The sequence below is a fragment of the Musa acuminata genome, chromosome BXJ1-8, assembly GCF_036884655.1.
Source record: "Musa acuminata AAA Group cultivar baxijiao chromosome BXJ1-8, Cavendish_Baxijiao_AAA, whole genome shotgun sequence".
Taxonomy (NCBI): domain Eukaryota; kingdom Viridiplantae; phylum Streptophyta; class Magnoliopsida; order Zingiberales; family Musaceae; genus Musa; species Musa acuminata.
This window is the reverse complement of record NC_088334.1, coordinates 2,060,701-2,073,548: the sequence shown is the minus strand read 5'-3', so window position 1 is coordinate 2,073,548 and position 12,848 is coordinate 2,060,701. Positions and strand designations below refer to the sequence as shown.

The following is a 12,848-nucleotide window of genomic DNA, read 5'->3' as shown; positions in this document are numbered from 1 at the left end:
CCACCCATTCTTGAACCGATGGCGATGGACAAGTCTGCCAACGCCTTGACCCACGGAAACTTTGACTGCTTCTCCATGGATCGATCATCTCCTTGATCCCCGTGCTGGCATCCCGATGTCAAAGTACGCTACTTGATAGCCAAGGAATGCTAAGTGATGCAGATAAAGGCCTCATCGCCCCCAGCTCATTCATAGTTTACACACAGCGTAGTTAAGGGACTAGAATAATTCCCTCAAGGGTTTCCCCTATCCTCTCTGTCGTCTTTACCAATCGGAGCACCTCCTTTCCCTGCCATGGTACGTTCTTCTTCTCTCCCACCGTCTTTTGTACGTTGTTTTCTTTGGTTAGTATGTGATCTTTTTGTGGTGGGTCACAGGATCCAGGTGTCGACGGTATCATGTACGAAGAGGTTAGCAATTGGTGATCAGAGTTCTCTCTTTCTTCTTTGATTTTACCTTTGGTTTTGCTCATGCGTTCGTATGATTCCAGGAGTTCATCAACAACTCTCGTGGACTGAAGCTTTTCACCTGCAGATGGCTGCCGGAGAAGAAAGAACCCAAAGCCTTAGTCTTCCTGTGCCATGGTACGTACGCCAACCATGGCCTTATAACCTCTGCGTTCTTCTCCTCTTCACATGCTTTCCTACCTTTCCTCTTCCAGGCTATGCCATGGAGTGCAGCATGTCCATGAGAGGTAACAGTATTAGCTGCATGCCTTTTGATTCAAAGTTCTTTTTGGATCAAAGATCGTTGACGGCTTATGTATTGGATTCAGACACTGGAACTCGGCTAGCGAAGGCAGGTTATGCAGTTCACGGGATAGACTACGAAGGCCATGGCAAGTCCTCTGGGTTGCAGGGCTACATCCCGAGCTTTAAGAATCTGGTCGAGGACTGCTCCGAACACTTCACCAGCGTTTGCGGTACGTATGAACTCCATAAGCTAAAGCTACCATCGATTCGCTTCAAGTTTCCTCCTACTTCTTCTGCCCATCTTGATCATACTTGTTAGAGCGACGCGAGAACAAGAAGAAAGCAAGGTATCTCCTGGGAGAGTCGATGGGAGGCGCCGTGGTCCTCCTCCTCCACAGAAGGGAACCACCCTATTGGAACGGTGCTGTTTTGGTTGCTCCCATGTGCAAGGTTAACTCTTTGTCTTCTTCCTCCATCTCTTCCGATCCATAATGCCCGTCAATCATACTGTGATTGCAGCCCTTTCTTAATACAATCTCTCTCTCTCTCTCTTTTACTTTAGATTGCTGATGAGATGAAGCCACATCCTGTCGTCATCAGCACTCTGACGAAGCTGTGTAACGTCATACCAACATGGAGAATAGTTCCTACCAAAGACATTATAGATATCGGCTTCAAAGTTCCTGAAAAGAGAGAGGAGGTAGTAAAGGATGCATGCATGCACCCGACTTGGATCGTGTACGCACGTCATTCCGGTCTAAGACTCGGTTATTTTCTGTCTTTGTTTGCATTAGATTCGATCTAATCCATACTGCTACAAGGGAAGGCCACGACTCAAGACCGCTCAGGAGGTCCTCATGGTTAGCTTGGACATCGAGAAGAACCTAAACCAGGTAATTAATCTTTCTTTCCGTCAACATCTCTGTCTTCAATTTATGGCTGTCTCTTGATATGTACTTCTCTGTTTCGTTTTCTTCATCCACTATTTTGCTCCAGCTGTGGTCGACTATAGCGATCGATCACTTGATGAAGGTCAAGCTAAATAGCAACTAAACGCGTTCATAAGGCGGAATAGAATAGCTGGCTACAGTACTGACATCAAGAAAAAGTCCTTGTAAATGAAAGAAACCTTAAAAATTAGGGTTTGTGAGTTTCTCTCAGGATTGTTTAGAGTTCTTTCAGATTTTTGTGATATGATATTTATAAAGGGATTAGATAACTCAATGATCTCTGTATCATTTCTTTTGGTTTTGGAAGTTTGATCTCCTTTCCCTCACACATGCATCGGATACATCAGTTAGACCATTCCAGGCCAGGTAGCATCTTCTGCATGCAGCGATTAATGAGGGAGGTGCGCTGCTGCTTTCTGCAGGTTTCACTGCCGTTCTTGGTGGTGCATGGCGGGGATGACATTGTGACGGATCCATCCGTCAGTAGACTGCTCTACGAAACAGCGTCGAGCGAGGACAAAACGCTGAAGCTCTACCCTGGGATGTGGCATGCGCTCACGTCCGCCGAACCCCCAGCCAACATCGACCTCGTCTTCGCCGACATCGTCGCTTGGCTTGACAGGAGGACGGCCGCAGAGGGCTCGAGATCGGAGATGGAACAGAAGTCGAAGCACGAGGAGCAGCAGCTCTTCCATGCGCAGGCCAAGCAGTCCCCGATCGCATCGTTGTGAGTTGCGGTGGGAATCTAAGCATCACCTGTACATTAGACTGATAAATAAGGGGTGCATGATCTGTTTGCGATCGTATCCTATGGGCTTAGCAACTTCACAGAACCATCATCGAACACAAGAATCTAATTGTTCCTTCATGGCGTTATGATCGAAGTTGGGAACAGCAACACGCATTGTTGGGTCTTTTCTTCTATTCATCCCTGAAAAGGACGGACGTACGACCATCGACGTCCTCAATCATCAGCTGAAAGCTAAACGCAAAAAAGCATGAGCCATGAGCTTATATACACTCTACCTTCTCATGTTTGGATCTATATGTCTATAGAATACAATTTCCAAGGAGGCGAATGTTAAGGTCGAAACATGAGAAATATTCATGCAACAGAAAATATTCTTTGGAATAATCTTTCCTCTAACTAATGTTTTACTTATGAAAACAATAATATAATGGTCATATCAACACCTATAATTATTTTCTAAATCCAAATTATGTTAATTGGATATAATCATTTACACAATTTGAAGATTATCTACATGGGTTTGAAGTGTCATGTGTTGTTGACTCTCGTATCGATCATGTAACATCAAGATGTTGGTCACATCTTTATTCTTATATCGTTAAATATTTAAAATCTCTCTCGATAATTTTTTTATATAATTTTTTTTTATTTTTATATTAAAAAATTCAAATTATCATCTAATAAATTATATGAATATAATAATAACCTAAAATAATATATAATATCACTCACCAAAGATTAAGGTGAACTATTTACTTGTTAAAGAGAGAGAGAGAGAAGGAAAGTGGACGTTTCCAATAATGACCTAAGTCAAGCCCAGCCCAGCCCAGCCCAGCCCAATACGTATTATACGTATTTTTGTTATTAATTAATTAATTAATTAATTTGAAAAAGGAAAGGAATGTTTCCTGGTAAAAGCGACCCACTTTCCCCTCTTTGCCATTTCCTGGGTCTTTGGCGTCTCTTCGACCCTATTTCCCATATCCTGCCTTGCCGCGCCTTAATCGAATAATCGCCTTCAGGTTAGATCCGTTTCACCGAACCTGTTCATCTGTTCCTTCGTCGATCGATCGTCGCTTGCCATTTCCGTTTCTTCTTCTTGTCTTTTGCTGACGAAATTTGAAGATTTAGGGTTTAGTGTTCTGGATCCGGTGATTTCCAGCCCGTTCGGTGTTTTCTAGGCGATCTTACTTTTTTCCATCCATGAAAGATGTCATCTTTCATTTTTTTTGTGCTTCATTTTTTAGCAACATCGTTAGAGCAATCAGATATGCCTTCTTGTGGATTCCTTCAATTATAGTTCTTATCTGTATGCAAAGATATGCCTTTATAATGACCTTTCTGTACTCGTATATTCTATTTTGTGATTCTTCATTAAGCTATGTTAGATCTGACCTTTCTCTCCCATCTTTTCATGCGGTAATGCACTCTATTGCTTCTATAGTAGAAAAGCTTCAGCTTTTTCATTTACTTTGTTTTTGCTGTTGTCTTGCCCTCCATTTCTTGCTTGATATATTACTTGCAATTACTGTATTAAATACTGTTATGGAAAGAAAGGCAAGGCAGGCTATGAACGTCTAAGTCTCTCTATATGTCCAAGAAGCGGATAACTCTACAATATGTTTTAATTGTTTGATTTCTTGATAGTGCTATTTACAAGTATTCTACTTTTACCAATTAATTGGAGAGACAACTCATGCAACTAAAAATATTGTAAATTGTGAGTTTTCGGTCTTTGGGTCGTTCACCCTTTGTACGTGCATCAAAGTCAGGGTTAGTGCATGTGCCGCTAGTGATAGGGTTGCTTGTATCTTAATGTGCCTTCTTCAGATTTATAGAAAATGGCTGATGCTGAAGATATCCAACCTCTTGTTTGTGACAATGGAACTGGAATGGTCAAGGTCAGTCAATTTGGCAATTCTTTCGTCTTCGAAGCTTAAGTATATTTCTGTGCTTTGATTCTGTCCATTGCCTTCAAAATGACTTGTGCTTCTCTTGTTTTTGTCAAACAGGCTGGATTTGCGGGTGATGATGCACCTAGAGCAGTGTTCCCTAGTATCGTAGGCAGACCTCGCCACACAGGTGTTATGGTTGGGATGGGCCAAAAAGATGCCTATGTTGGTGATGAGGCCCAGTCCAAAAGGGGTATTCTCACTTTAAAGTATCCAATCGAGCATGGAATTGTCAGCAATTGGGATGACATGGAAAAGATTTGGCATCATACCTTCTATAACGAACTCCGTGTAGCTCCCGAGGAGCACCCGATACTTTTAACTGAAGCTCCTCTTAACCCCAAGGCAAATAGAGAGAAGATGACTCAAATCATGTTCGAATCTTTTAACGCACCTGCAATGTATGTCGCAATTCAGGCAGTCCTGTCCCTCTATGCTAGTGGCCGTACCACTGGTTTGTATCGGTGACTGGTTAAGTGGGGAACATGAAATTGTCTTTTGTTTGATTGGGCTTTTTTTTCTTTTCCTTAACAGGTATTGTGCTGGACTCTGGTGATGGTGTCAGCCATACTGTTCCAATTTATGAAGGATATGCTCTGCCTCATGCAATTCTTCGTTTGGATCTTGCCGGTCGTGATCTCACAGATGCTCTCATGAAGATCCTTACTGAGAGAGGTTACTCATTTACCACGACTGCAGAACGGGAAATTGTAAGGGACATAAAGGAGAAGCTCGCATATATTGCTCTTGATTATGAACAGGAGCTGGAGACTGCCAAGACAAGCTCAACCGTGGAGAAGAGCTATGAACTTCCAGACGGGTAGGTTATTACTATTGGGGCTGAGAGATTTAGGTGTCCAGAAGTCCTCTTCCAGCCTTCAATGATCGGCATGGAAGCTGCTGGAATTCATGAGACTACATATAACTCGATTATGAAATGTGATGTCGATATTAGGAAAGATTTGTATGGAAACATTGTGCTCAGTGGTGGGTCAACCATGTTCCCTGGGATTGCGGATCGTATGAGCAAGGAGATTACTGCTCTTGCCCCAAGCAGCATGAAGATTAAGGTGGTTGCCCCACCTGAACGTAAATACAGTGTCTGGATTGGAGGGTCCATCCTTGCCTCTCTTAGCACTTTCCAACAGGTATATCCTAGTCCTCATCCTGTGTCATTTCATTTTTGCTGTTACATGTCATGCGTGACTTTGGCACATCTCAAATGTGCAGATGTGGATCTCGAAGGGCGAGTACGAGGAGTCTGGGCCTGCGATTGTCCACCGGAAATGCTTCTGAGCTTCGCTTATGTGGTACTTAGCTGCTCTGACAGGCAGACCTTTATGTTATAGTTATGGCTTTATTGTAACAGCAGGTTTGCTGAAGATTGTGGGATATGCAAGTGAGATGCATGTCTGCTTTCAGATTGGGCTGATAAATGCCCTCTTGTTAGATGATGTTTTGTGCCATGGCACCATAAACATGTGCAGTTGGTGCCACAAACATTTTCCATATTTTGGTCCTTTTCCTATCTTATTTTAGTTTGGTTATAGTGGACTGTGGCTTTTCCATCAGGTTTGCTGGTATTGTTTGGTTTCTTTTTAAGTCTAATGTTGTTGAAAAGAACTTTGTAATTTACTGTATTTGTTCAGCTCGATTGTCTTTTTGAAACATGAAACCATCTATGGTTCGTTTGACAAATTGTGATGTTCTTTGTGTTTGCAGCTCCAGAAGTACTAAATCCTTTCTTTTAAGTACACTTGGGAGCTTGACTTCTCATAAACAGTGGCTGTTGGACCAACAATTATTAGATTTGTTATGACCTGAGTTTGATGGATTAACTCAATTTTGTTTGGTTATTTAAACTGAAATTGATAATAATATATTTGTTCATTTTTAATGAGATTAATTGAGATGATTGATGGTAGAGTTGACATTAGTTCAGAATAAGATGGATACTTCAAAAATATTTTCTGAACAGTTTGAGAAATAATTTTTGCACTTAAAAAAGATTTCAAGAATATTTTTTATTTATAAATTAAATTATTTAGTAATTTAATTTTTATATTTTTATTCTAATATTACAAAATCTTGATTGGATCTTACAAGTCGAATTATGATAGGAGATGAATATTCCTCGAGTTTTCTCAATAAATATCATAACATCAATCTGTTTCGAATTATACAATCAAATCTTAAGCCACTTTCATATATATATATATATATATATATATATATATATATGATTTCTCTTCAGAAATTAATATATATACATTTTAGGAAAAAAAATGCCAAACTCAATTGTAGAAAAGAGACGTTAGTATCGAATACCAGTGGATCCAATGGGTTGCTATCGAATACCAGTCCGACCCAAACCCAACTCAATCACATTTCACTTCGGTCTTCTGTCTTTAGTCAACGTGGTCCGACTACGACCCTTTTCCCTTCCCCCGTTTATAACCCTCGCCTCCTCGCCGGCCCGAGCGGCGGCGACTGCAGTACGAGTGGCTCCATGGCTGCCTCCATCTCCCTTACACAGTCATTTCGCCTTCGCGATCCCCTCGTCGCCGCTCACCCCTTCCGCCTCGCCTCGCCGTTCCGATTCGGAAGGTCCTTCCCCCTCTTCCGAAACCTTAGTTCTCGCTCGCCCTCGGCCTCCATGAGTGTCCAGGCCCCCAAGAAATCCCCCGATGTCGAGTTCCTCGATCGTAGGGAGTCTGGCATCCTTCATTTCGTCAAGTACCAAGGCCTCGGCAACGATTTCATTTTGGTATCCGATGATCGGCCCCCTTTTTCTTTAATCAATTTGTTAGGGGTTCAGTCCCTCTTTAATGATGTTTGATGGAAACCATATGACCAAATAGGTGGACAATAGGAATTCTTCCGAGCCTAAGGTGACGCCGGAGCAGGCCGTGAAGCTGTGCGATCGGAATATTGGCGTTGGTGCTGATGGCGTCATCTTCGTGTTGCCAGGGGTCAGTGATACTGATTACACCATGAGGATCTTTAACTCGGACGGCAGCGAACCGGAGGTATCCTGCTCTTTTGGAGACTCTCCTAACTTTCCTTAATAAAGCCTTTCAAAAGTTCGTAATAACTATTGTGATAAGAGATTGAACAATCTGCATTTTTTTTTTTATCACTAGTCATTATAAATATTTTTTGTGATCAAAATTTGATTCAAGCAAAGAAAATTTGGATGGAAGATAAATGTACTCTATGGAGTAATATTTAGTGGCAGTATGTAGTATGACTTTTTTATGCCAGCGGAGCTTGATCATTCAACCGTTTGTGTGTCTTCAGATGTGCGGGAATGGAATTCGTTGCCTTGCTCGATTCATTACTGAGCTTGAAAACCTACATGGGATGCAAAGGTGCAGTTATCTATACCTTCCTCTATACTTATGCTTTATTGTCCTAAATCATAAGTCCATGATAACCAACAATAAAACAAGATAATCACTAGCCTTCTAAACCAAGACATACTTCCTCTCATTCCCAACATGGGACTAAACTGGTGCATCACATCTAGTGTCATAAATGATGTGTTGCCTCCAAAAATAACAGAAGTTTATGTTAGAATTGGATAATTAGAGGTGGAGAAACCCTGGTGGAAGACAAAGTATTTGACCAAGACATGTAATCTTTTATGAATTTTACCTTAGTCATAAAGGATAGTACCTGGCCATCATTTAGGATGCATGTATTAGGCACCCTTATGCATTGCCAGTAACTGTTGCACAACATATATTTTAGATTCATACAGTGATGATGGGTTTATTAACTTTAAGCAAAGCATGCCAATGATAACAGCTTCTCTAAAGTTTCCTAATGGAACATGACGCCTGTCACTGGTTTCTGAAGTTCCTATCCTATCTTTTATGCTTGATACCACTATTTTAAAATATGTAGCTTGGATGTTTTGTTTTTTTCCTGAGCTGATTTTCCTATGATATGGTATTGATAATCTTCTAAGGGTATATAATTTTCTTTGATGTGTGCATTATTGTCTGTTGTATACAAGTTCTATATTACCTAATTTTGGCTGTTATTTACATCTTGCAGTTTTAGGATTCACACTGGTGCTGGTTTAATAGTTCCTGAAATCCAAAGTGATGGGAAGGTATGTTCAAGATTGAAGTTGCAAGCTTTTTCGTCTGGCACACTGATCTGTATGCTTATAACTTTTTCTCGTGTCATGAAGTACAACATTAGTGGCTGTTATTTCATGGGTCTTCACCATACTAGCTGAAAAGCAGTTTTCATTCTCAAAATTTAGTCTCCTACGTTTGTCTTCTGGTACTTTCCTTTTAATGAGAAATTCAGAATCATCTATCTACGCTCTGTGTGGACATGGGGGAGCTATTCTTGACTTGGTGAATCTAATCCATGTGAAACTTAGCCATGTGCATAGGTGAAACCTTGCCGGTAAACAAATGTAGGATTGTGGAGCTCACTGAGCATGCAGGATCTTGGTAGGTGGATTGGAAGAAAATCAAAACAATAATAAGGATTTAATGGGAAGAGAACAGCACATTTAGTAAATGTGATACTTAGTGTGACTTAATGTTTTAATTAGGATTGTCTGAATCCAATTATGGCTTGTTGCTTAAGAATTAGTTTTTTCTTTTGTGGCCAAAACTTTTCTGTATGCTTATAAATTATTTCTATATAGGGAAGTTATATGTGGATTGGATACCAATCTTTTCTTTTGATATTTTTCTCAGTTGACATCTGTGTTAATTTTTCTCCAAAGGCTAGCAGTTCCTCAGCATATGTGTTTTCTTATGGGTCTTCCTTCGTGTTGGTTTTCTTTTCTTCTTTCCCCAATTTATTCAATGATCGAATGTCAGTTGCATCAACTATTTCTTGCATGAAAAAGAATGATAAGATAACACTGATCCTTATAAGTTTAATTTACTGCATACAGATTATACTAAGTGTTTCTTGATGTTCTATGGCAGCATTATATTGAGAATTACTTTATACATGTTTAATTGCACAGACATCTGTGTTTTTGTTTCTGCATTTTGCAATCTTGTATGTACATGTGACTATTATCGTTTTCCAACGGTAAATATTTTTCTTTTCAAAGAACATAATGTTTTGTAGCTTACATTGCCTCATAAAGTTTAGATTTGTCTCTTTTTTATGGAATCCCATTTGATTAGTCCTGCATTCAGACATCATTCTTAAACATGGTGATATAATTTCCTCTTGAAAACTTCAGTTATTCTAGGTGGAAATTCTGTGACCTATCCTACTGTATCCTTTATTAAGACTCTGGTTGGGAGATTAAGTAAATTCTACTTGTAGTAAATGAGTGCCATTGAGTGTCCATGATGATCATGTGTTGGCTTTATGTTTGCATATTCTGGACACCATTTTGGATTTCTTAGCACTATAATCTAACAGCTTTCAGCTCCCTTTCTTTCAAATCCTTTTTGCAGTTTTTAGATGCTTAAATAATTGACTACTGTCTGGTCATGCACATCAAAGTTTGGGCTGAGGTTTATTTTATGGTGTCCATTCTTTCAGGTAAAGGTAGATATGGGTCAGCCTATACTTCATGCACCAGACATTCCTACTACGATTCCAGCAAACAAGAATGGGTCTGTCATTAAAGCTGAACTTGTGGTCGATGGCATATCATGGAACGTGACATGTGTTAGCATGGGCAATCCACATTGTGTAACTTTTGGTACAAAAAAATGCGAGGTAACTTTTTCGGGGATATGCCACTGCTTAGCTGAACTTTTACACCTGGTAGCATGGAATTGTTGGACATATGCACCTTTACTTAGGTGAATCATAAAAGTCTTACCAATTCTGTATATGTATTTAGCTTTCTTTAAAATTTTGTGAACCTAGGAACAACTCCCATAATGTTGCTGGCTGGGTTCACCTTTGAACTTCAGAGATGAAAGTCAGTTCCTTGCATCAAATCTTGCCACCTCCCTCTTCCTCTAGAATCTCCTTAGTCTAGGGGAATCAAAGGTGCCAGACAAGATTTAGAGGGAACAGAGGTTACCTTGTAAAATTTGGAAAGATTTTCGAAAGTCAGGGGCGACAGATGCCAGTAAGGATACAATATGTTGGTATGATTACAGTTTCAGTAACTACATTAGTAAAGAAATGATATCAAGGAGGTAACTTTTGAACTACACAATTAAAGTCAAAAGAACAGAAATAAGCTAGAAGATTAAGAATAATATTTGTAGAACTCATAAGCAAATGCCTATTCAGGCCAACCTTTGTGGGCCTTCTACCCTCAGCATGTCCCGACGACTAAAAGGGTTTCCTTATAAGTTCTCCCAACTCTTGACCATGACTGAGAGTACTCTGTATTAGTCCAGCTTTCCTTTTTAAGTTCATCGTTCTCCATTGTTTCAACATTTTCCATTGAACTCAGTTTAATTAGATTGACCCACACGTGATGTCACATGGCTATCATTTATTGAGACTGTTATGGATATGATACAAAATACATTACAAAGAGGGTTATTGTACTCTTGAATGAATGCTTGATATCTAAATACATATTTGAGAAGCGAACTGGCGGTAATGTTTTGTTTGACCAGGGTGGATTGAAGTCCTTTTGGTACTTGGATGACCATAGTAAAGAAATATATTAAATCATATTTAATCCATTTCAGTCTTAAAATGATATGTGACTGTTTCTAATCTTTTTTTTGTTATTATTAAAATGTTCTATAGTTGGACGGTTTCTTATTTCACTAATAAGTTATCATTATAAGTAATATTTAGCATGAACTATAAATTTAGAATTTAAACATCTTGCTTGATGCATGCCTGCAGTGTTTCTTTTGATATGAATTGCTAAAACTAACTAAAAAAAGTTTCATTCTATACCTGGGCAGGCTCTGCATGTGGATGACATAAAATTGGAAGATATTGGTCCAAAGTTTGAGCACCATGAAATGTTCCCTTCTCGAACTAATACAGGTTCATCATCTTTTTTTTTTTTGGTATAAACTTGTCAAATTAAATGTTTTGGAGTTTCGAGAATCTTTGGTGGCAGTGAATTTTGTAACTTAGTTAATATAGCCTCTTATTGCCAGTTAAATATCCTACTGTGATCTCTTCCTCTCAACCTCTAGTAGTTTTAACTTATTGCCAGTAAAATATTCTACTGTGATCTTCTTTACTTCTGAAAAAAACCTGTTCTTTCCTACACCTGTCTCTCTCTCTGTCTCTACTTTTCTCTTTCTTTCTCTCTTGATTTGCTTTTGACCAAGATTTTTATTTCCGTGCAAATTTAGTTAATTGATGTCTGTAAATCTACATGATTATGTTAGTTATTTTGTATCGTCAGTGCTTTACTACATAGTGCATCAATTATCTAAATTTCAAGTTCCTATATAAACTCTTGGCATCTGGCTTAAATGTTCTTAGGAGGATCCATTATTATTTTTGTAATTTGGACTGATTTCTTTTTTTTTCCATATAGAATTTGTGCAAGTCATTTCTCGTTCACACCTAAAAATGCGAGTGTGGGAGCGTGGTGCAGGTATGGACAATAATATTTTTGCAAAAACTGTGTGTTAAAATAGTTATCCCTGGAGATTGTGATTTTTAATAATGAGCGCATTTAATTCCAAAATAAATCAGCCTTGTTATGGAAATATTTACAAATCGCAGGAGCAACTCTAGCCTGTGGCACTGGAGCTTGTGCAGTTGTTGTTGCAGCAGTTCTTGAAGGTCACACCGAAAGGGTACGCTTGACATTATATGTTTTTTGCCCCTTGCTATTTCTCTTTAGGTTGATACTTGCATGAATAATTAAATTGATGCTTACATATATGTGTGCTATATTTTGTGCAAAGCAGCACTGTATCGTTGAATTGCCCGGTGGGCCATTAGAGATCGAATGGAGGGAGGAGGACAACCATGTCTACATGACAGGTCCTGCAGAGGTAGTGTTTTACGGATATGTTCCCCTCTGAAGAGATTACACGAATGATTCCTTTGAAGAATACTTGTGGTTTTATTTGGATCATCGACTCTATTTTCATGAACTGTGGAGATGTTTGCTTGAATTTACACGTGCAACTAATATATATAATTCAAAGAAGCACACTTTATTGTTAGGCCTCGGCTTGCAATTGTTTTATAATCGGATAATTATTAGAAAAATTATCCTTTAATGGTATGTTGAATATTTCTTGTGACTTTAGAAAGATGATCACTTGTTCAAAATGCTTGCAGGAATTGAAGATGAGAAGTTGCATAGGTGTTTTCTTATGAACTAACTGTATGCTCACTTGTTTAACATGTTTCGAAGCCCACATGCGAAGGACTTGGATTGTTCCCTGTATGATTCACAGGTCGTCTATGGTTCCGAAAGTTGGATGAATGAGCTATAGATCAAAGTGGGATGGATGGGTTGCAGAGCACCACCACCTGTCCAAGTGGCAAGCCAAGCATGTATCAACATCACCTACTGAGTCTGTCACAAAGTGGACTGCGCTTTCCCCTGTTTTTT

At 39.3% G+C, this 12,848-nt stretch overlaps 3 protein-coding genes across 3 annotated transcripts; all 3 read left to right on the top strand.

The window, feature by feature from the left end:
* The first annotated feature begins 125 nt into the window (after positions 1 to 125).
* On the top strand, positions 126 to 2,510 carry LOC135680589 (caffeoylshikimate esterase-like). The gene is made up of 9 exons (XM_065194620.1): positions 126 to 297; positions 378 to 410; positions 491 to 584; positions 662 to 694; positions 776 to 922; positions 1,012 to 1,142; positions 1,255 to 1,392; positions 1,487 to 1,585; positions 2,065 to 2,510. Exons 1-9 carry the CDS (start codon positions 295 to 297, stop codon positions 2,371 to 2,373), a joined length of 987 nt encoding a protein of 328 aa, XP_065050692.1. The 5' UTR covers positions 126 to 294; the 3' UTR covers positions 2,374 to 2,510.
* An 806-nt stretch (positions 2,511 to 3,316) lies between these two features.
* Positions 3,317 to 6,014, top strand: LOC103994010 (actin-85C). The gene is made up of 6 exons (XM_065194618.1): positions 3,317 to 3,415; positions 4,224 to 4,294; positions 4,406 to 4,799; positions 4,880 to 5,165; positions 5,301 to 5,493; positions 5,576 to 6,014. Exons 2-6 carry the CDS (start codon positions 4,235 to 4,237, stop codon positions 5,639 to 5,641), a joined length of 999 nt encoding a protein of 332 aa, XP_065050690.1. The 5' UTR covers positions 3,317 to 3,415; positions 4,224 to 4,234; the 3' UTR covers positions 5,642 to 6,014.
* A 754-nt stretch (positions 6,015 to 6,768) lies between these two features.
* Positions 6,769 to 12,453, top strand: LOC103994011 (diaminopimelate epimerase, chloroplastic). The gene is made up of 9 exons (XM_009414263.3): positions 6,769 to 7,112; positions 7,207 to 7,374; positions 7,646 to 7,716; positions 8,408 to 8,465; positions 9,881 to 10,060; positions 11,224 to 11,308; positions 11,814 to 11,873; positions 12,005 to 12,078; positions 12,193 to 12,453. The coding sequence occupies exons 1-9, from the start codon at positions 6,855 to 6,857 to the stop codon at positions 12,307 to 12,309; spliced, it is 1,071 nt and encodes a 356-aa protein (XP_009412538.2). The 5' UTR covers positions 6,769 to 6,854; the 3' UTR covers positions 12,310 to 12,453.
* Positions 12,454 to 12,848: the final 395 nt, after the last annotated feature.

Excerpts from the sequence above, each read along its gene's own strand:
- LOC135680589 (XM_065194620.1), top strand. Across the intron at positions 585-661 it reads CTTAGTCTTCCTGTGCCATG|GCTATGCCATGGAGTGCAGC; the intron begins GTACGTACGCCA and ends TTCCTCTTCCAG. Across the intron at positions 923-1,011 it reads ACACTTCACCAGCGTTTGCG|AGCGACGCGAGAACAAGAAG; the intron begins GTACGTATGAAC and ends CATACTTGTTAG.
- LOC103994010 (XM_065194618.1), top strand. The coding sequence starts at position 4,235 with ATGGCTGATGCTGAAGATATCCAACCTCTTGTTTGTGACAATGGAACT. Across the intron at positions 4,295-4,405 it reads ATGGAACTGGAATGGTCAAG|GCTGGATTTGCGGGTGATGA; the intron begins GTCAGTCAATTT and ends TTTGTCAAACAG. Across the intron at positions 4,800-4,879 it reads TGCTAGTGGCCGTACCACTG|GTATTGTGCTGGACTCTGGT; the intron begins GTTTGTATCGGT and ends TTTCCTTAACAG.
- LOC103994011 (XM_009414263.3), top strand. The coding sequence starts at position 6,855 with ATGGCTGCCTCCATCTCCCTTACACAGTCATTTCGCCTTCGCGATCCC. Across the intron at positions 7,113-7,206 it reads TCGGCAACGATTTCATTTTG|GTGGACAATAGGAATTCTTC; the intron begins GTATCCGATGAT and ends ATGACCAAATAG. Across the intron at positions 7,717-8,407 it reads AACCTACATGGGATGCAAAG|TTTTAGGATTCACACTGGTG; the intron begins GTGCAGTTATCT and ends TACATCTTGCAG.